Here is a 21,671-nt window from a genome sequence, read left to right as displayed (position 1 = left end):
GTGCTAAATAATCACCAAGTCTGAAAGTACTGGCCCTGTTCTGTGGACAGGTGAACCTTAATCTTCAAGCCATAGCTTCTATATTGCCATACCAATAGATACAGTTTCTCAGCAAGGCCAGGATCTTGTAGGGAAAGAGGTTCTTTTCTTCTTTCTGTCTGTCCTACAAAGCTATCGTCAAAGTCCATGTTCTGAAGCCCCTTGAAATACCCAAAGAAAGGGGGCCATGGTCATTTAGTCTACAAAATTAACATTATTTTTTCTTATGTCATTACACAGAAACAAAACCAACCTGCTATTCTAATGTATCCACGTATCCAGCTTCTGTGCTTTCAGTGATTATGCTGTCTTGATATAAGCACAATTACCATCAACATATATACTTACCCTAAACTGTTATTGATTGGACTCAAAAGGTTTGCTTTTGAAAGTTAACACAGGCTGACGGTGCCTTCTGTACTTTCTTAATAATTACATACTGACTATATATACTTCGCATATTTTGTCACTCAAAGTGCATTTTCTTTCACTCTCCTACTGCCCTTTGATTCAACATTTGCAGCCATATAGAAAAAAAAATTCATATTACAGTAGCAATTGCATGTGACTATTCTCCTTGGATGAGATGTGGTCATCGTGCTTTTTGTGACTACATCCGCACGCAACAGAATCATATTTCCATCTAAAGGCAAAAGGCCAAATCCTTTATAGGGTCTGCTGGGATGCAGAATGTACCAGATGGGTTTCTGCCCACTATTTTTACTTCCAAAATGGCAAATGTGTTCAGACTCAATGTCTGGGTCATAATATTGATGCTGCTTCCATCCTGGTAGTTTTTCCATTCACTGAAGTTATTAGTGCTAAAACATAATATACAATTATTTGACAACCTATTTACCAATGGAAGGATATTTCTCTGGTGCATAGGGCTCCATGTACAGCGTAAGACAGGTTTACATTTATGCAGGAAAACCACAAGAGAGGTCTAAGTAAGTCTGAATCTTTGATGTACCTGGAGTGAATGCATCAAACAGCCTGACTTATGTCATTAACAGCTTCCAAGAAAAAATCCGTCTTTTCGGAGCTTCTTGGAAAAGGAGAAAGTGTACCTAATAATTAATTTTACTGGGAGCAAGATAGAAACTTATCCTTCTAGTTGGGCTAGGGTTTATGGCTAAGGTCAGCCACGGTTCTGTATTGGCTCATCCCTCCTGCCCTGGGCTGCAGAACAGAGGCTAAATAAAAATATTTAGGCCAGTATACATTTAGCTTGTCAATCCAATAAGAAATAATGCTGAACCCAGAAGAATGTGAGAAGCTGTTTAATCTGATAAAAAATATAAGCCTCCCTTCTATTTCTTATTTATTTATTTAGAGCTTCCTATAACTGTTCTAAAAGCATAAAGAAAACTACTTAGTTATTAAATCGAGTCTAAATCTACAACTGGAGATATGCAAAAGAACAACTCTCAAATATTCATGTATTCATATATAAAGAGCAAGTCTATGTGAAAATTATGTATTTCCTGAGACAAGGTCTGAAATAAACTAATTTAGCTGTGTTTTCACTTTTAAACAAGTGAAAGTATTAAAATCTTAGAATCATAAAATTCTAATCCCTCATTGTTGAAAATATTTCCCCAAAATACAGCCTAGAGTGGTTTTTTTAATGTTTTTGTTATATTTTCTATTTCTAAATAAGACTGCTGTTGTATACCTAAAGCGTTCACGGAGGTATATTAATGGGAGACATGATAATGAGATAAATCAGTCAGGAGACAAATCCAGACTGTTTGACTGCCAGCTTGTGTCCAATTTTATGCAATTAATATGGCATACATTTTCATTTTGAAGCTTAAACTGTTGTATCATTAATAGCTTAATTTTGTTCTCCTCTGTCTGAAATAACGATGACCCATTGAATGTTGTCATTTTACCCAGACATTAGCCAGCCAGACAGACAGAAATGTATTGCTCTCTCTGGCAGAATTCAGACCATCACAAGCTCATTAATTCAAACACTCATAATGAGGGTCATTGTAAAGACTGATACAGATACAGCTGCTCTGAACTTCAGACATTTTTTGAAAGAGCCAAATTCAATATGATATATGTAAAAAATTCAAGTATATGCCTAAGAGAGCAGCAGGAGAAATTTTCTCATTCTTTTTTGTGAGATCTGACATCAGCATATAGATGGTTTCATCAATTATTGAGACAGGGACTAAGAAAGGAAAAGGGAATGATTTGGGGGCTTCATTTTTGAAGTTTGAATGTAAAGTGCTCAGACTGAATCAGAGCTAGTATGTCTGAATCTTTAGAATTAGCCTCTTCTTTCTTGTACTAGCTCTTCTTTGTATCACTAGAAGACTTTAAAGAGCAGGTGTTTAAAGTGTTTTAATAACTTTTGAAAGGCTGGAGTGTATCTTTTACACAAGAATATTGTACACGAAATAACCAATTCCTTCTTCATTCTATAAATATCTGTGTATTGGAAAGACTCTCAAAACCTTAGTCTTGTATTAAACAATTACTCTCCTGTTAAAATAGTAATTGTCTTTAGATAGTCCTGGATGCAGAACTGTGGGATGAGGGAGATCCAGGTCTTCCTGCTCCAGTGAATGTTTAATTATATATATGGCATGGAACAGCGCCAGCAGGGCTAATGGAGCGATAGTGGTGAATGGCTGGTATGCAGGTTGGAGGAACTAAGGGTCATATTATAGTCTGAATAGTAAGTACAACAGAAAATTGTGCCCATGTCTTCTACGTCCTAGATAAATGCTCTATCCACAGGGATTTTTCGTTGTCCAGAAATGAATGTCCTTTCTGGTTTTAATCAGACGAACAATGCTGGTCAGTAAGTTTGCTGTTGAAAGTATAATCTAAATTAGTAAATATCTCAGTGCTGATGAACTGAATTTTTTTTTTTTCAACAAAAAACTGTTGGAGAAAACGTTCTTGAATGCTTATTGTCCCAGTCTTTTATTTTGCAAGTTGTTCAGGTATGAACTGAGCTACTGCCATTAAAGCACCACTCCCCTCTGAGCATTCAAGAGCTCTTTTGTCTTGCTTAAAAAAAGGAGGGAGGAAGGAAAGGAAAAAAGATTTCTCAGTTGCAAAACTTGACAGCTGTCAGCTACCTTGATGGGGCAAAATGATGATATATCACTTCACTCAGTATCTTACCATTTAATTGTAATTAATTATGAAAGAAACTACAACTCTTCAACATGAGTGCAAATATTTTTATTTGCAGGCAGATGTTTTGCATGCTTTATTAAATTTTGTATATTTCATACCATTCAGTGCTCAGCTAAAAATAGCTATCAATCTGTACTTACAAAGAGAGTGTTTCATGCAGTGTGAAGCACTAACATCATATTTATTTGAGGATAGAACATTATGTTACTCTTCCAGTATGTAAAATATGTACATTTAGCAGAGGAATTAAGGACCTATTTTAAATATAGCAGTTGCTAAGCAATGTGCTAATAACAGAGCTCCAACAGCTTGGAATATTTAGCATTTTAGGACTATTGTGTTCATTTTTATATTATTACTTAGTTTGGAAAATACAGTAATCAACAGGGAAGTTTGTAATTTGCTTAAGCAATAGACAAAATTGTTTCTCAGTGCTCTTCTGGATTCTTATCTTAATAATATTTACTAGATACTTTTTTATGTTTGATATGTATGCAACACTATTATTTCCTTCTGCAAACTGTGTATGGGTAAAACATTACTTTGGTCGTCCCAGAACTGCTAGAAGTGAAAGTCGAAGCAACAGCATCTTGCTCTGCCCATGCCCACTGTTGAGCGGTTTTCCTTCGCTACAGAAGCATCGGCAGAGGGAAGAAGGCATCAGCAAAGAGATTTGCAGAGCTATCCTAGTTCTGGACAGAGGTAGACTAACACCATACAAAGTGGTGCCTATGAATCTCTTAAGATGCCCCTTTCTATAAATTGTAGAGGAAAGGTCTTGACAACACTGGAAGCAGCAGGAGTTCTGCCATCTAACAGTTCTACCATTGGTATAATGAGGCCAGAAGTCACTCCAAAGTCCTAAATTTTCTTGACTCTTCACACAGATAACTTTCTAAGAACAGATTCTCTGAGTATTTACCATCCTCCCTTTAAACATAGTTGTGCGTGTACAACAAAACATACCTTGTGCAGCTCTGTGGCTCCCTGGGAATCTTCCTGGGTAAAATAGATACACAAACGTAGTTGCCCATATCTACAGAATCCTTCATGAGACCCTAAGACTTTCCTCTATTCAATATCTATTTCACATAAACATATTTTAAGTTTACTACCACTTGCTTATAAATATACCACAACATTTCTAGAATTTAAGCTAAAAGCACTTTTAATACAAATATCTTTAAGGAGAGTTGATTCCCTGAAGATTCTTAGAATGGAAGCTGCTTCTGCATAAGCACTTGTATTTGATTAACCACTTAGCAAAAAGGAATAGATTAATTATTAAAATGAGTCCTGTAGTGCACCTGAGCACTCAGTGAGTGCTGACTCCCACCAACATTGCAGGGGGGAGGGCTGAGGATGCTCAGCATCCCGCAGGATGGGGCTGCAATAAGAAAGCTAGAGACTTGTGGTACAATAACTCTGCTGTTTACCCAACAGCGTAGAATCATAGAATTTAAACAGCAGTTTGAGGTGGTTTGTTAAAAAATGAAATAGTTCAGTACTGGGCTTGGAATCACTGCAGTTCCCTTTTCGCCTATTAGCCTTGCCCAGCGGCCCATCTCAGGACATGCAGCAGTTTCTCTGACTGCTCAGCCATGTAATAACACTGAAACAAAGGCACAAGGACTTGCCCTGTCACGCTGTAAAATCGTTATTCACTTGATAAAACTGCAGTAGTGCCACTGTACTTCACGCCTTGGGCTTGCCCAGTGCTGCCGAGTGGCCGTACTCATTACCCAGTAACTTCCCTCCTGGAGCAGACGTGCAGCAGCCGCAGTCCCCAGGCTGGCCCTGGCCAGGCCTGCGCATCGCCTGCCCCAGCTCAGTGTCACAGCTGCCTGCACACGGTGCTCTGTTCTGCTTTGCTGCTTCTGTGCTTTGCTGTTCTGTTTCCATTCACCTTGCCTGTCACCTCCAGGCAACTTTAATTATAACATCTTATAAAGCTTAGCCAACAAGAGCTGAAAAGTATGCTTTAATTACAAAAATCTAAAACATGACTGCAACCAAAACACAATATTTAGCAGTAAGTATCTTCTGGAAGTTTTTTTTAGATGTTTCAGTGTCTCTTATCTCCAGTTTATTCCAGCCAGAGTATTAAACATCTACAGCTCTTTGTGCCTATCTATGAGGTCTGCTCCAAAAGTAATGCCTCCTATTTTATTATGTTGGTTCACAATGTCAGAGGTGGATGTTGGTGGCCAGGCAGTACAAGTTGAAGCTTCCCACCAATATTCCATTACATTTTGTTGCCATGTGACAGATGGCAGCAGAGGGGCAGTCTGACAAAATGGTGTCTGAAAAGGGCATGCTTTTGAAGAAAAGATGTGTCATGGAATTTCTCTTTGCAGAAGAAATGGCATGCACTGACATTCACCAATGCTTGCTAAACATTTATGGAGACCAAACAGTGGATGAGAGCACAATCCGGTGGTGGGTGGTGCATTCTAGCAATGGTAACAGTGATATGAAAGAAAAGCCATGTTCCAGATGGCCACACAGATTTTTACAAGCACAGTATGCAGGTTCTTGTTCACTGCTGGTAGAAATGCACAGCTAATGGTGGTGACTATGCTGAAGTAGTGTTTTGTCTCTGAGAACTTGCTCTGTCAAACAGTGTTCTTATGCTGTTTGTATCTATTGTAGTTTCCATGGAAAAAAAATAGAACGCCCTACATTCAGAGTGACTTTTTTATATTTTAGAAGCCTTTTGTAGCCTACTACCTGCATTTATTCATTTGAATCTCACTTACTGATACAAAGGAAAAATGTCTTAAGTGGTCCTATCTTATGCCAGGCAATTTAGGTGTTTCACTTCTCATCATATCTGTTGAAACACATATGGCTCTTTGAGGATATTAGGTATATGAAGGCTATTTCCCCTTTAGTCCTCTGTCCAGCCACTGAATATGAACTTTTTACTCAGCATTTCCCAGAAATAGCTGTGATTACCACTACGCCTATGGTAACAAATATGCAGGATCTTAGGCAGAAGCATAATGTGTTGTTAGAGTACCAGTTTTCTGCACACTTGAATATTATTAGCATTATTAACATTATCTATGTTTCTCTTGGGTTTATGTATGATTGTCTGTTATTGATTTCCCTCAAGTGTTGCTGGATTTTCTTCATTGTAGGACAGTTACAACTACCTTACTGTTACATATTTGAGGTCCTCCAAAGGACAAAATGCTGTGCCAGAGTGCTCTAAGTTAGGCTGAAAGAAAGTTCCCTGAAACCTACTTTTTTGAGGCACTGAATATTGTACAAAACAGCCTACGCACTTGGCTATGATATTTTTTATTAATGGAGTGCTTCTAAAAGGGCTAAAAACATACTTAAGGCTTTAATAAATCTTGGGAATGAGCGGGTGTTTCAGAAGTTAAGCTTGCTGCCATTACCCTGTAACGTTACCTCCTGAGAGGCTACCTGAGACGTGTCAGTGTGCTGTGCCTGCACTCTGCAGCTGGCTCTGAGAACTGGTGTTAACCTCTCCCTCTCCCCTGACACATCCAGATTATTCCCATCAGGATGAATTGACGAATGAAAAGATCATAGTTAATGGGTATTACCTCAAGCAGAGGGCCAAATCCTATTATCCTGTGCTACAGACAATGTAAATAGTATTTGTGTAAAGGAGCCCCACTAGCATGAAGAGAAATGGAGACTTCTACCACGAGGCCCCACATCTCCCCCTCCGCAGTCCCATCCTTGCTCAGCAAAACCTCCCCAGTTCTGCAGCTGTTTTCCATGACCAAAGGATAATGGAGTCTGGCCCACAGAGCTTCATAAAGAGCCTATTAGCAGCAATAGGAAGGCTCTCATTGACATCAGTGATGTTGGTGACGGGCCAGCAGGGAGGAGGCTTGGCTGCACGGTCGTGCTGACAGCTTCAGAAGAGGTACTGGGGTGCTTTCTCTGTGCTTGTGGTACTTTGATCACTTTTCACCCTACCTTTTTTCATATTACTGTAATAAGTACATTAGGTGGGTTACACAGATTACAGTGTGTGTTCTACGTTATTTGGTATATTATTCACCAACAAATATAAGATAAAAAAGTAAGTCTGCATATAATTACCCATAACTGCTGACTGACTTATAATTAACTTTGAAAAATTGCTGGTTTAGGAGATATTACAGATTACAATTTTAAATACAAAGAGCTTCAGAATAGCTCTCATGATCAGTGAAAGTACAAGGTATTCAGAGAAGGATTAATTCCCTAAACTGCTAATCAGCTCTATCTCCTGTCTTATCAAATTGTAAATACATTATGCTGTATTAAAGTATGAGCGTGCAGCTAATTAAAGCAGTGCCTGAATTTAATATCAGGTACTCCCACCCAACATAACAAAAATGTTCTAAAGGCATACATAACAAGTGCTAACAAATGAAAGCACTTCTTTTAAAAGTGATGCTGTGTTTATATAGCAGGCTTTTGTTTTCATTTTGGAGTGGGTTTTTGTGTTGTTGTTTTTATTTTTAAGAGAAAGGAGAGTGGGAAACCACACTGTCTTTCTGGAGAAACAAGTTGGGGAAGACATTAATTCTATTTGGTCTGCAGCTGTAAGCTCACAACAACCAACCAAAGGATTACAACCAAGGATTTACAAATATACATCCAGATAAAATTTGGTTCAATTATTAACATTGCAAATAGATTCTGATGTTAAATGCTGCAAACCAAAATAAGTCTTCTTTTAAAAAGCACGAGAACAAACTCATCTACATTGTTAAAGAAAAGCAATAGAAATTTAAATGAATATTCAGTTAAGCCTATCTGAGCAAGCTAAGGTTCAGAACCATGACTGAGCATCATTTACAAAACTACTTCCTTTAGTTGTTTTTTTGTTTGTTTGTTTCAAACTGAAATAAAGCAATATGATTATAAGGAAAGCAGAAAATGTACGCACACACACACACATGCGTACACATTGTCCACCAATGAAACAAACATAAAGTGGAGGAGAGAATACCCTGCATGGAACCTTTCAGCAAAGTTAGTTTTTGAAAATTTCTTCACATAAGTCTCAAATATTTTTATGCCACTTAAAACTTTTCACACCCAAAAGAACTCAGAACATACGATGTTATTAATGTGACATTAATGTATTAATATGATATTTATGTAACAAAGATGTGCATTTTGTCAAAATCTACACAGTACTGTATCATAGAAAATAAATAGCAGGAAGCATCTTTGGGATCCTCTCCTCTCTCTCTCCTCTCCTCCCCATTTGCTTAAACATCTCTACTTACAGAAAAAAATCAGACCATGAAATCAGAGATTTACCAATAAACATTTGCAGACTTTTGATAGGGATAATATTGAGATAAGATAGAGTTACTACCTTGTTTGATCAATCTTTATTATGGGGATCATATTTTTTAATAGACATGGATCAGAAAAGAGTTTCCCCCTCCCCACTCCATCACTGGATTCTCCACGTTTCATATACGCAGAAACTTTATCTGACTTGTTCCGTTTAAGTGTTTTACTGAAACTCAAAATCACTCCAGTTTGAACTAAAAATTCTTCTCTTTACTCTCCCCAGGTTAATTTGCTGGCTTTTGGAGTGATTATTTACAAAGTATTTCGACACACTGCAATGTTAAAGCCAGAAGTTAGTTGTTATGAAAATATAAGGTAAGTTTGCCATTTAATACTATTTTAAACTTCTGTTTAAACAGAATAAAGCCAAATGTGAAATTAAGGATTCAAAAACAATGATTTAAACTTCTGGAAGATATGTGGAAATACCGAAGTGGTTTTCTTCTATTGTCATATATATCTGGAGGTAAACTTTGCAGTCTTTCCTTCTCCTGACCAATGCCTCTTGCAGTAACACTGGACTTACAGGAAATGTATAAAAACACTACAAGAGGTCCATGTCAATCAAAGGATAAAGGCTGAGGGGAGGGTTAAAGTAGTAATTGTACCTTCTGTAGCCTCTATGCAATTCAAAACATGCCCAAATTGGGACCAAAATATTTACCTTGAAGTAACAAGGCATACAGAAACCCTGTGATAAGAAAATCAGGCCATTTTTATTAGTAGTAAAAAGTCCACAGTAGGGCATTGTGCTACTATGGTGTTGAGGAGTGGGGGGTTCCTCTCCAGGATTTTTACTTTGCATGCTGTTATGATTTTTCCATCTACTCACTCTCTTTAAAACTGATTTATAGGAACCTTGAAAACCGTTTGTGCAGGAAAAGCTGAAGTGTACTACAGGGAACATTGAAAACAACTTACTGTTTGTGTTGCTTAGGAACACTCCTGCAGTTTCAATGCACTGCACTAGATTTATAGTTAGGATTTAGCAATTGTTTGATTGATTACTTTCTCTTATTCCTTACCCTTCATAGCTTCATGTGGTGAGCTGGTTTTAATGAAGTTGAAAATTATTCATTTTCCGAGGAACAGTGCTAAAAATGTCTGCTGTTCAAAGGAAGTCCTGCAATGACTAGGCTGAGAATGAATAAGAAAGTAATCAGTGGTTTCATTTCCAAGACAACATGCTGCAATTTGCTTGTGCCCGTGAGCAGGGCTTTACAGTATGTTGGAAAAAAAAAAAAAATCATAGCCAATCAGTTCCTGTAATTTTAAAGCATCAATACAGTGACCCAGAAAATATTTGAGAGTATAAGTGTTGTAAAAACAAAAATATATTTTTAAAAGGAGAAAGAATGAAAGCAGGAAAGTCTAGGTTTACAACTGGCACCATCTTCTTCAGTGAACCTGAGAGGCAGCCTAAGAACCCTTTGATGTCATGCACATGTACTGACCTAAGAGCATACTGTACATTTTTCTGGGTTATTTTTTGAGGAGGATAAGGGGGAGGAGGAAAAGCGAGAGAATGCTTCATAACAGACATATGTTTTTCCTTGGGGAATTACACTAACAGTAGATTTAAATCAAATCATATGGTGCTGCAGTACACCAGAGAAAACATATCTGAAGATTAAAGAAGCCAGTGTTTTAAGGCCCTCCAGTTTTACTCTTTTGCAGTCAGCAATGATTGTGTGTGCTTATTTGTGTCACGGTGCTACAGCACACCCTAAAGAGCAACCCATGCATTTGCACTTCTTAGGCCTTCACAGAAAAAAAATAAATTGCCTAGGTAGCATTCCCTATGCCAAGCAGCAAAGGGATATGCAACATGTTTGCGTTTGTCTACATTTCCCTAGGTCCTGTGCCCGAGGTGCTCTCGCTCTCCTGTTCCTCCTTGGGGCTACTTGGATTTTTGGGGTCCTCCACGTCGTCCAGGGCTCCGTGATTACAGCCTATCTGTTTACAATCTTCAATGCATTTCAGGGGATGTTCATCTTCATCTTTCTCTGTGTGCTGTCCAGAAAGGTGAGTGTCCTTATGGGGAGCCACAGGGGCCCTCAGCTGTGCCCAGGACAATGCCTAGACTTGAAGTGGAGCAAAGTCCTAGTGTGGACAGTTTTTCAAAGCAGGAAGAAACCCTTGTTGGGAGTGGGAAGGGAAGAGGGGAAATACTGCTGTTGCCTTCTGGGGAGACAGAACATCTTTGCTCCTATTTTTTTCCTGTTTAAAAAAAAAAAAAACTTACAGAAGATCAAAAAATGAACTTGTAAAACTCACCAGTAACCAGATGAAGCAATGCAATGGATGCAGTAAAGCTCAATTCCATTCTTTGCAGTTAGTAACAGGATTCACATTCCCCAAACAGTTTTGAGATTATGCCTTTTTCAGTGTCCTGTCCTACAGTTGCAAGCATCCCCACCTTAAAATATCTAATGAAGTGATTCATACACAATTAGTAAAAACACATAAAAATATATATATAAATTTATCTATTTCATGTTTGGATTCAATATTTTTCTTTCAGATTCAAGAAGAGTATTATAGGTTGTTCAAAAATGTTCCTTGTTGTTTCGGCTGCTTAAGATAAATAGAAGGAAAATCAGCGTGAGCATCTTGGTGGAAAAGGGGAGCAACCTAGATCATGTCATTATGGGTATTACAGGAAAAAGTGGTATTGTATAAGCATGAAATGACCCTGGGTGGGCATATTTCTTAAGTGATTTACTGACTGATTTTGTACATATGTGTGCATTCATGCAAAGCATTTATATTATGCTGTATACAAACAGCATACAAAACAAACTGGATTATCACAGAACATATATTAACAAAGACCAAGGAAATAAGAAAATTTTAAAACGAGCTCAGGACTTTTCATGACTTAGGTTTTGTTTCTGATATTGGAAATATCTTCAGCTCTTGGAAGAGAAATATCAAGAACCAGCTAGCACAGCAGATTTTATTAATCACTTGATAGTGGAATCATACTCGCTGTCTTTCTGTAGCAATGAGCTTCTTACATTCAGTTGTGTATGACCATCTGCAGTGAATGGGTTCCATTAAAAAGTCAATAGATAAAGATCTGCTTCAGCACAGACTTTTGAAAACATTTCTTTTAATTTAAAGTAGATTTAAAAAGGAATTTGTTTAATATTATTCTCTTATCGCTCTGAAATATATATCTGTATATTAATCAATTCTTTATTTTTATAACTTTCAAACAATAGTTTAGATCTGAAGGAACTGAGGTCAGATCTGATGCAAGAATGGTATCAGTATGGGACAGCCATTTCATAAGTGAAAGGTTATTTTGTGAATACTTTGAAAAGGATCTGGTTCTTGTTTTATTTAATTGCCAAAAAGACTGAGATCTGCTAAACTGGCACTATGATCTGGGAGGCATTGGGAAGGAAATACTTTATGAAGTTTGTCACTTGGTAGGGACATGTGGAATCCAAACCACATAGGATCAAATGGAGGATCAACTGAAAAATAGACTGGTAGAATTCACCTATGTAAAAGAGTACAGATTTAAATTCAAGATCATATGCTTCCATGAAATTGTAATTACAGCAGTTTTCCCTATTTGTAGCACCCTTGAGTCAACCATTTCTCTTCCTCCAATGCTCCTGAATTTAGAACATTTATCCTGTGTTTATCCTTTAGAGCATACACAGATCTGCTGAAATCAGAGAGAACTTGCTGTGGTGCAAGCTTTGCTGCATCAGGGCATAGATGTGTTACATCAGCATTTCCAGCTGTGCTATCATACTCATATACATTTTTAAAGTATGCTTTAATTTCATCCTTTTAGCACCTAGTTAATGTGAAGCACTGAGGCTCATTCCATGTTGCCTTCTAAGGAAGTGTCTAAGATCTCAGAAGAAGCCATTTATTTTTACCAGTCAGACACTGTAAATATGTAGTTGTTAATAAATCCCACTGTTGTTTTGTCTGCTAAAATAAAGTACTACTCTGAATTTTATTTATATTAAAGGAATTCTTTTTTTTTTTTTTTACTAACAGACAGATTTGTTTGGATTTTATCTTTTTTCCATATACACAAGGCTTTCATTGTATGTACAGCAATGATGTGCTTCATTATGTATATTCCATGTCTCTGTCAAAATTTTGGAAACCACAAGAGGAATCTCTTTTTTTTCTGGGAAAAAAAAAAAAAAAAAAGTATTTCAGATGGTCCTTTGAATGTAAAATATGTGAATAAACTGAAATGCTTAGCTTTCACATTTTAACATATTTCCCTTCATTTAAATAAATACAGTGGAAAAGTTCTCATGGTTATATATTATTTGCCCTGAATTATTTGCTGTATTTCGTTTGCTACTCTGTATGTTCCTCCAGGTTTGCAAAAATGCAAATATTACTCAGCAGAGTCTTTTTAGAAGGATATCTATTAATGCATCATTTTTTAATCTCTTGCAGAAGTATAACCTATACTAAGACTGGCTGGGCAGAGTAGTATCTCTAACATAATGACTTCAGCATGCTTAGTGCAATTGAAAAATTTTCCTTGGAAAGAAAATATGTCATGAAGTGTTTAGGTTACAATAGTCTTTTTAATGAAATAACATCTTTTATAGGAAAACCATGCACTCCAGTATCTGGGTCAGATCGTCATTGAAACTGGGTTTTCCTTACATGCAGCGATGAGATTTATGTTTTAATACAGTACATAAGAGCAGATAAACTTTGTTTAGATTCATCACCTTCAAGCCTGAAGGATATTGTCATTGTCCTCCCTAAAGCATGCAGATATACTGATGAGAAATAAAAGGGTTTATTTGTCACTGCCCTTACTAACATAAACCCCAGCCCAGCAGAAAGGGAGAAGAGGTAATGGACATAAACTGAAAAAAAAAACAAAGATTTCAGCATGACAGCAGAAAAATCTTTTTCAGCATGAAGCTAATTGAGGATTGCAAATGGTTTTCCAGAGAAGTTGTGCAGCTGTGTTAAAATCTTTGGAGTTTTTAGGACTGGAAAAAGCCTCTAGCAACCTGATCTCATACCTGACCCTGCTCTGAGCAGGACAGGGGATGAGATGACCTTCTGAGGTCCTTTCCAGCCTGAATTATTTCATGAGTTTAGGATATTGAGTATCAAACTGAAAAAAATAACAGTTGGGCATCAATTACAGGCAAAGTAAGGAAACCTGTGCTCAAGTCATCCATCAGCTGAACAAGTTGCTTTCCCAAAAATAAATGTGACCTATTTGTCAGATCAACTGGTAACTAGTTGACTGGTTTGATGTATTCAGCATCTTTTCAGACTGCATTCTTTTGAAGGGAATATGACATCTCCAGGTGGGGCCAGCAGGAAAAAAAGACTCAAAACAGTGATTGACAAGACAGATAAAAGTAAAATGTTAAGGTTTCACTCTGAAAGCAAGTGCTTGCTGAAGAGAGAAATTGTTCTCATTAAACCAATCAAAGAGAAATTTGTGTTCAGTGTTGCATTTCATAATGTGCTTCAAAATATAATAAATAAGGTCAGAATTAAAAATGACTGGTTTGTTCTGAAATAATTGTTTCTTCAAACAATAGGACATGTATTTTAAGGAAAAGGCAACTTTTTAGAGTTAATTATCATCACAACCTTTGGGAGCTTCAGTTTGGCAGACCTGTGCTGATGGCCAGCTGATCTTTACCTGCTGGGATGAAGTAGGTAGGCACTGACTGCCCAAAGTGGCTTCAGACTTTCCTCTGCTCATCAGTTTTCACAGTCCTCAGGACATGGTGATGCTTTGAATTCAGAAATTTGTATGCTTGTGCATCTTTTCAATTAGACATTAAAAGGAATGTCGCATGTGGTGCCATTATGCAGACGGAGCAAACATTCGCAGGGCAGGTTCCAGCAGATGCATCTCTTCACACCAATAGTACTACCTTTTACATCTTTGTCATGATATTCCTTTACAGACCAGCTCAGAACCACACTCTTGGCAGGTGTCTGTTAGTCACAAAAGTCCAGTGTTCTTCTTTGAGAACTTTGAGAACTTTGGGGGTTGGAACTACATGATCCTTGGGGTCCCTTCCAACCCGGGTGTTTCTGTGATTCTGTGATTCATAGATAAGATTAAAAACTGAAACTTAACCCATGAAGAAAATTAAAAAATGTTTTCCTTTGGTAAAACAGGAGGAGGGGAAGGGCCTCAAGACAACATCCTTCTGTGTTCCTCTTTTCTATCTGTTCTTATGCATTCAGGACACACAGCATTACTGTGCTGTGAAATTACAAAAATGAAGATATTACCTCACCGAAGTCAACCCCCAAAGCTATTTTTATATAAAATTAAGCCTGTAAGACTGATGCAGACTTGGAAATAGCTAGCCATCAGTACAGCAGTACTCCATCTAACCACAACCAAAACATCAAGTGCAAATGTGTGAAAGTATTTTCACAAGTTGCCTGGCTCCCTGCCAGCCCAGCCCTCATAGCCAATGCTGTGAGCAGCCCGATCATACAGACTGCAGCAGAGTGAAAGACCGTGGCGCCTTTTTCAGACTCTGAATCTCCATGACAACCCATTGAACAAAACCATACGGAGAACCAAGAGCCCTCGAGCATCCAGGCTTTGCCAGGAGTCATATACATGGCCACACATGGTACCTGGAGATCCTGGAACTGCTGCTTCAAAACAAGCCTCGAGATATGACTGTGAGCACCATAATTCTGTCAGCTTTACTGTTATGCAGCACAATTGACAGCAGCAATTTTACTAGGTGAGAAAAAAAAAGACCAGAAACTGAAGGGGAAGAAAAAGAAATAAACAGAAAGTAGCAGTAAAGCCAACTGCTGAGAATGTATTAATATTTTGCAATCTGAAGCCAAGCTAGAAGGTAAAAAAAAAAAAAAAAAAAAAGGCACAGAAATTATGACACTTAAATATGATTATTGACAAATTATATTTATGATAATAAGACCCTATTTTGTTTTTCTTGAGGCCTTAGTTTTACAGCTTCACAACGTAGGTCTGTCCTTTTCCAGGAAATCCTTCTCCTGAGCTATCCCTTTAAATTTGGCAGAAGCTGTGCTTGTGTAGAAGTTGTTTTACAGCTCTCTGTTTTTTCTCATCTTGCTGGTAAGTACTCAAATTTTATCGTGTTTACTCTTTTGGATTCCCAAGGAAATAGCATATTTTCATCCGGTTTCATAACATAGGGGAGTTTTTCTGTTTTCTGAAGCATTGCTGGATGTTCTAATTAAAACCAGCTCTAAGATTAGCCATCAGTCTTCACTGCAGTGCAACAGGCACATCCCTCCCGTGTAAGCCTTTGTATTTATCATAGCTATTTGTATAAATGCTGTAGTCAGCTCTGAATCCATGTAAACCTAACACCATTTAAATTAATTTTGGAAGAGTTTTGCGAGACACTGCTGAATAATTTAGTCAAATCCAAGATGATTACAACCAGTTCTTCTTTATAGTAGCTAAGTAAGTTAGAACTGTTACGCAAAAGCTTTTTCTTGTTGCTGTTTTTAAGAGGCAATTCTGTTTATATTGTAAAATTTTGTGGGAAATACTTGGTTGCTAATATCCATAAATCAGTTATATTTTAGTCAGGGTAGGGATGTATTCCTCCTGTGTTAGGCCCATTATTATTGAGACTAATGGATTGAGTAAGAGGCAGCAGTCTTCAAAATCCCTTTCCTCTTTGAATGTTTCTGCAGTAAGCAGACTTCTGGCACCACCTTGGCTTCTGATGGGTTTCAGAAATAATTGTTGATGATACAGTAAATTTGTTTTCTATCCCTTGTGCTTAAATCCCAGTCTCACAAACACTCATACATTTGCTTGGTTTTATGCACGACTAAGTCTTTGGCGTTAATGAGACCGCTCATGTGCATAAAGCTAAGCATATGTGCAAGTGTTGCATGATCAGGGTCTTAGGATGCCAATTTGCAGTAATAACAGATTTGCATAAACTCATGATCCCAAGCACTGTGCTCCCTGCTCATTATCAATAGTGAAATTCATTTAGCTGTTTTTCATTCAGTGATGTTGCGGGTTTTGTTTATTTTTGCTTTTCCTTTTAAGGTGAATTTAAGGATGGTTTTCTTGCCACTAATGAGTTATTGCTGATTTCATCTTTATTTTCCGTCATATATATGGGAGCTGTTCTCTCTGTTTGCAAATGCCCACTTTCCCCATGTTATTATCATCTCATTCATGCTAGCAATAAAAGATCAGATCACTTCTAAAACTGAAAATACGTTCCTTGCTGGATAAGAAAGGTGCAGAAACACCATGCACAAATTCCCAGCTCATCAAACTCCTGTGAACAAGTCATGGCTTCTGTCACCACGGGGTTAGGCCCAAAACTAAATTAATAGCAGCTGTAACCCATTTGGAATAGATGCCAGCCAAGGGAGAGGCAGCTTGAGCACCTCTTCAGCAGGTGGCTTGATGGAAGCAGAGAAAAGTAAAGTATATGCTCACTGAAACTGTAGCTTTTTTTCTGGTGAGGGATAATCCTCCTTCTTACTCTCATCTCTGGCTTGTTTTTTTTATGATCTCCACTTAATGCCTATGATATAACTTCTAAAGACTTCAAAGTTCAACTCCTCCTTATCAGAAGCAGTGGTGCGTACAGAGCTTCTCTGAATGGATGGGGCAAGTACCAATGAGAACATACATACCTTTCACAGACCCTCCCCTCCTTGGTTTGCCCAGTTCATATACAGTTGTTTTCCAGCCCCAAGTTTGGCCTGCAGAGGATGAAGTGAGTTCAGGATTTGACTTTGCAGTGGGGAATTGATCATAGTGCTGCAAATGGCAGTGCTTGATGGGTGGTAAAACAAAGACTTGACTGTCTGCTAACTCACACATGCAAAGTTTTCAAAGACTGGGAGGGAAGAATAGATTTGTGAACAAAATGGGTGGTAGAAGAGTGATCAACCAGAGAACCACACACTTCTCTGTCTGAACAATTGAGCCTGATAAAAAGTGAATAGTACAGGGGAAAAGGAGGCAGTGTCATTTTAAAAAGGAGAAAAGGAAGAAAAAAAAAAACCAACAACCCAGATTTATGGATTATTGGGAAAATGAGAGAAACGTCAAATGGTAACAGCTTCCAAGGATGTATCCCCTGAAGCTAAACAAAATTGAAAAGGCATCAACTGAATCTTAAAGCAAGTCTCAAAGATGTTCTACTCACTGCCTTTTTAATGAATGATTTGTATGCAATACTTCTAGGTTACAAATATTATGGGTTAGTGAATTGGACAGCACTATCCCGAAGAACCATCAGGAAAAAGTTTACAGTAATAGAGCAAGAGGGAAAGATCCTGTGGTTCTGCTCAGCTTCCATGAAACCATGTAAGCCACTGAGATTTGAATGATCTTACTTGTTTTTTTTTCTTTGATAAGTATGACTTTCTCAAAAAAAAAAAAAAATATATATATATATGTAGAGATACATAAGCTGTAAGCCACAAATGAATTATAGAATGGCCTTGGTTGAAAAGGGCCGCATCATTTCAACACCCCTGCTGTGGGCAGGGTTGCCAACCACTAGATTAGGCTGTCCAAAGTTTCCTTCTGGGTGTGACAGAAACTGTACGTACTGGGTACATACATCTCAGATACATCCTTTTCTGCATGTTACCTGCACTGAGAAGGATGAGCAGGAGTACACTTTGTGCTTATGCATAGTCTACAAAAGTAGAGTAGTATAAAGCCTTTTTTTTTTTTTTTTTTTTTTTTTTTTTTTTTTGAGATCTGTCCTTTCTTGTGGTCAATGTCATTCCAGTTACTTGAAGGACCAAAGGATTCTCTCAACTATGTACTGCCTACAGCCCTATTGGAAATGCTTACATGTTGCATGGTTATTTCATGGCTATTTTAGACCTCTTCCACCAGTTTTTCCCCCAGATCAGCAGTACTGATGGAGGATGTTGCGAGTGACAATTTTGCTATGTCTTTTCTATGTACAAGACGTGCTGGTGAAGGACCTTATGTAATGACAATGAAGCAATAGTATCTTCTTTAGGGCTTGTATAGTGCCAATACATGCGGACCTTGGAGGTCTTATTTGTCAGGTTCTGCAGATGAATATTAGTGGCTGTTTGTCAAAGCAAACATCCTCTCCAAGAAATGTCTGTGCTTGGGTCTCCCCTTTCTATAGCAGGAACAATGGAAGGCAGTCCCAAACAGTGCATGGAGGTAGAAAAATCTGCCTGCTGTTGTGATAAAAGCAATGATTGAGCCAGATTCAAGTTACTTCAGCTGTTTGCTGAGGGGAAAAAAAAAGGAAAAGGCTGATAGCAACATAGAATTAGTGTGTGGCCCCAGCTGTGCACAGAAGCACACACCCCTTGAGGTAGGAGGCTGGTGCTGTGCTCTAGGAAGATGAGCAGGACTTGGTCCTGGCGGAGAGCCCTGCCTAGAGGGCTACCAACATGCCCACTGGGCTGAGAGAACCTGGCCACTGCTGTTGCCAAACAGCACAAAGCAACCAGGAGGTCCCAGAGAAGACTGCGCAGGAAGGCTGGGATAAAGTGGAGAGGGATAAAAAAAAAAATGATGTTGGTAATAAAGCCTCTTGTTCAGCATTACATGAAAGCATGTTGTCTGTGATCTGTACCACTTATGCCTTTAAGAGTACTTCAGCGGATTCCTGAGATTTCACAATGCTTTACTTTAGTAAACCTAAATTTCAAATTGTAACTCCCACATCTGTCACTAATGAGGGCAGCAAAACTTTGGAGATTTCTGAAAGACATCTGGAGCCGCAGAGAGCAAATTCTCTGGAGGCCAGCCCAGGAGGAAGGCATTAACCCTCTCAGTGCTGATGGAAAACAAGGAATGCCAGCTACTCTCACTGAATAAAAGAACCTGTACATACCTGAAAGTCCTACTGCAATTATTTTCAGCATAACACAGCTTCTCCACAAGCCCAGGGCCCTTCAAAGTGTAATCACAAAGGCAGTGCACAAAGAGGTTGCATTGTCCCTTAGCAGGCTGGAGCAAGCTGCGGCTACTAAGTACGGGGTGGAAGTGGCAGACCAGAGTCCCATTGTGTGCTCCATCTGAACGGAGCGACTCCTGCTCCTCAGACAGCTCTGCTCCCTGCATCTAGCTGTCGCAGCGCTCTGGCTTGGCTCCTGCGAAGTAGGCACTTGCGACAGACACGCCCGCTCCTCTACCACTTCTTTGTTTAAATGAGTTCAAAAGTTCCCCGTTTCCTGACAACTTTTTTTCCCTCTTTTGTTTTATACCAATCAGTTAATTTGCTAACATCACCTTCCTTATCTCCCGATCTTAGGCAAGCTGGCTGGGTTTACTGATGTCTTTATCGTGCATTCCAGCCATCACTGAGGAATGCAGGTCGGGAGGGAAAGAAGGAGGGACGACTCTTCTGAAACTGGAAAGGGAACGAGGTCAGGGTAGTGGGGCAGGCAGCAAGGGTGGAAGTGCAGAAAAGGGAGGTGCTTTAAAAACAAATTCACTAATCCAACTGCTGCTCAGCTTTGTCCTGCTCTGCACTGCTAGAGATCTTTTTTGTTTTCCTTTCTCTTTTTTTTTATTTTTTATTTTATTTATTTTTTTTAGTACTTGTTTTGCCTGTTATAAAATCTTCAGGACACAATCCTATTGTTCTTTCCATGCTTTACAAAGTGGTCCAGGTATTCCACATGACATGCTTTCATTAACTTCCTATCAAGGAGTCCATTTTGAATGGAAACATTAGAACTGCTTGGAAATGGAAACATTTTTCACAAAAGATGATGGTTGCTGTTTTGAGACCACTTCACTTTTTAGGCAGAATTACTGTCTTAACCAAATACAGAGCTTTTTAAGCTCTCTTCCATAAGATTTACTGTTACTCAGATTTACAGGATTGTGAATGAATATAGAATGCAACTTTGTCTTCATTACAAAAGGGACAGATATTTAGGATAAAAAATACTAATTGAGCAGATTTATTAAAATAAAATATTGTTATTTTGCTTTGGTATGTTGAGCTTGTTTATATGAGTGGAATAACCAGACATGCTGATAGTTTTTTGGTTTTTTTTTTCCCCCACTGCTCTGGATGTCCTGTGTGAGCAAGACAGTCCTGCTTTATCTCTTATTATATTCTTCCAGATCATGGTTGATCACAGAGGCATGACCATGAGGAAACTTGTCTTTACTTTTGCCAGCTGCATACCAATCAATAGAGAGAAATCCATTTTCTTTCTATCAAGCACTGAAGAAGAAGAAAGGGGCTGTCTTGTGTGCATGTGTCAGAGTATACAAAAGTTTAAAGTAAACTCTTTCAACTAACTCTTTTTCCTGGCAGACCTTTCTCTGCCTTCTACTGGCTGAAGGGCATTGTAGCTCATGCTGTAAAAGGGGAAAAGATGTGCTGGCAGAGACTGCTTGTTTTAAGCTTCTATTTGTTTTGCCTCCACTCTAGGAAAGAATGCAATATTTCTACAAAACTCTGATTATTGTTGGGTTTTTTTTTTTCGTTTTGTTTCCCCCTTGACTGACTTGAGCACCTGCAAAGCTCTCAATTGACAAACAGGAAACTGAAGGGATTTTAGTCCCTGTAGGACAGAGACAGCAAGGACTGCTGCTTTGAGCTGATCTTCTGTGAGGGAACGACTATCACCTGCCAATAACCCACATGCTTAGGTGCAGATTTTCAAACTGCAGCCACCTAGGCTCAAGCACAGGCATTGAAATCAATGCCCTGACATTCAGGAGTTAGTAACCCACTTTAGCGGCTAATTTTAGAATAGAATAATGTAAATAAATGCTGAACTGTGGGTTTAGCCAGCTGATCACTGCTCTTGGAAATGCTGCAACTAAGCAGTTCCCACTTTGAAGAGCAGTATTTAAGGTTCAGTTTCCATACCACTGACACCACACTGACAGAGAGGGTGCATGCCACAGCCAGCACCAGCTGAGAGCAGTACCAGGAGGCAGCAGGCCCAGGATGCTGCAGGCTGCAGCTATTGCTGCCTGATGCCATGCCACAATGCAGGCCACTGCTTCTAACTGCCTGCCCTAAAGCAGCTGAAAACTGAGTTGTTTTAGTTATTTCCTTTGTTATCTACGTGGACTTTAAATGTGTATGTGCATGCTTTTGCCCTGACTGGATGAGAATGAAGCT

General features: G+C 38.6%; 2 protein-coding genes and 1 long non-coding RNA gene across 9 annotated transcripts in view; 2 read left to right on the top strand and 1 right to left on the bottom strand.

The window, feature by feature from the left end:
- Positions 1–12,844, top strand: part of ADGRL4 (adhesion G protein-coupled receptor L4) — a 74,971-nt gene extending 62,127 nt beyond the window's left edge. For all 5 annotated transcript variants that reach the window (XM_048945163.1, XM_048945162.1, XM_048945161.1 and 2 more), the window contains 3 exons: positions 8,768–8,859; positions 10,401–10,569; positions 11,069–12,844. In XM_048945163.1, the coding sequence (XP_048801120.1) occupies positions 8,768–8,859; positions 10,401–10,569; positions 11,069–11,131 (324 nt within the window). In that variant the 3' untranslated portion in view covers positions 11,132–12,844. The remainder of the gene's footprint in view (positions 1–8,767; positions 8,860–10,400; positions 10,570–11,068) is intronic.
- LOC125693367 (uncharacterized) lies at positions 10,576–19,831 on the bottom strand. Its single transcript, XR_007377073.1, has 3 exons — positions 19,413–19,831; positions 17,206–17,274; positions 10,576–10,764 (listed from the first exon to the last, which is right to left on the bottom strand). It is a non-coding gene; the product is annotated as an uncharacterized LOC125693367 (long non-coding RNA).
- Positions 15,421–21,671, top strand: part of LOC125693356 (vitellogenin-1) — a 71,822-nt gene continuing 65,571 nt past the window's right edge. For all 3 annotated transcript variants that reach the window (XM_048945154.1, XM_048945155.1, XM_048945152.1), the window contains exon 1: positions 15,421–15,646. The gene's annotated coding sequence lies outside the window, so the exon portion shown is untranslated. The remainder of the gene's footprint in view (positions 15,647–21,671) is intronic.

The sequence above is a fragment of the Lagopus muta genome, chromosome 5 (genome assembly GCF_023343835.1).
Source record: "Lagopus muta isolate bLagMut1 chromosome 5, bLagMut1 primary, whole genome shotgun sequence".
Taxonomy (NCBI): Eukaryota; Metazoa; Chordata; class Aves; order Galliformes; family Phasianidae; genus Lagopus; species Lagopus muta.
The sequence above is the reverse complement of the archived record's forward strand: the minus strand, read 5'-3'. Positions and strand labels throughout refer to the sequence as shown.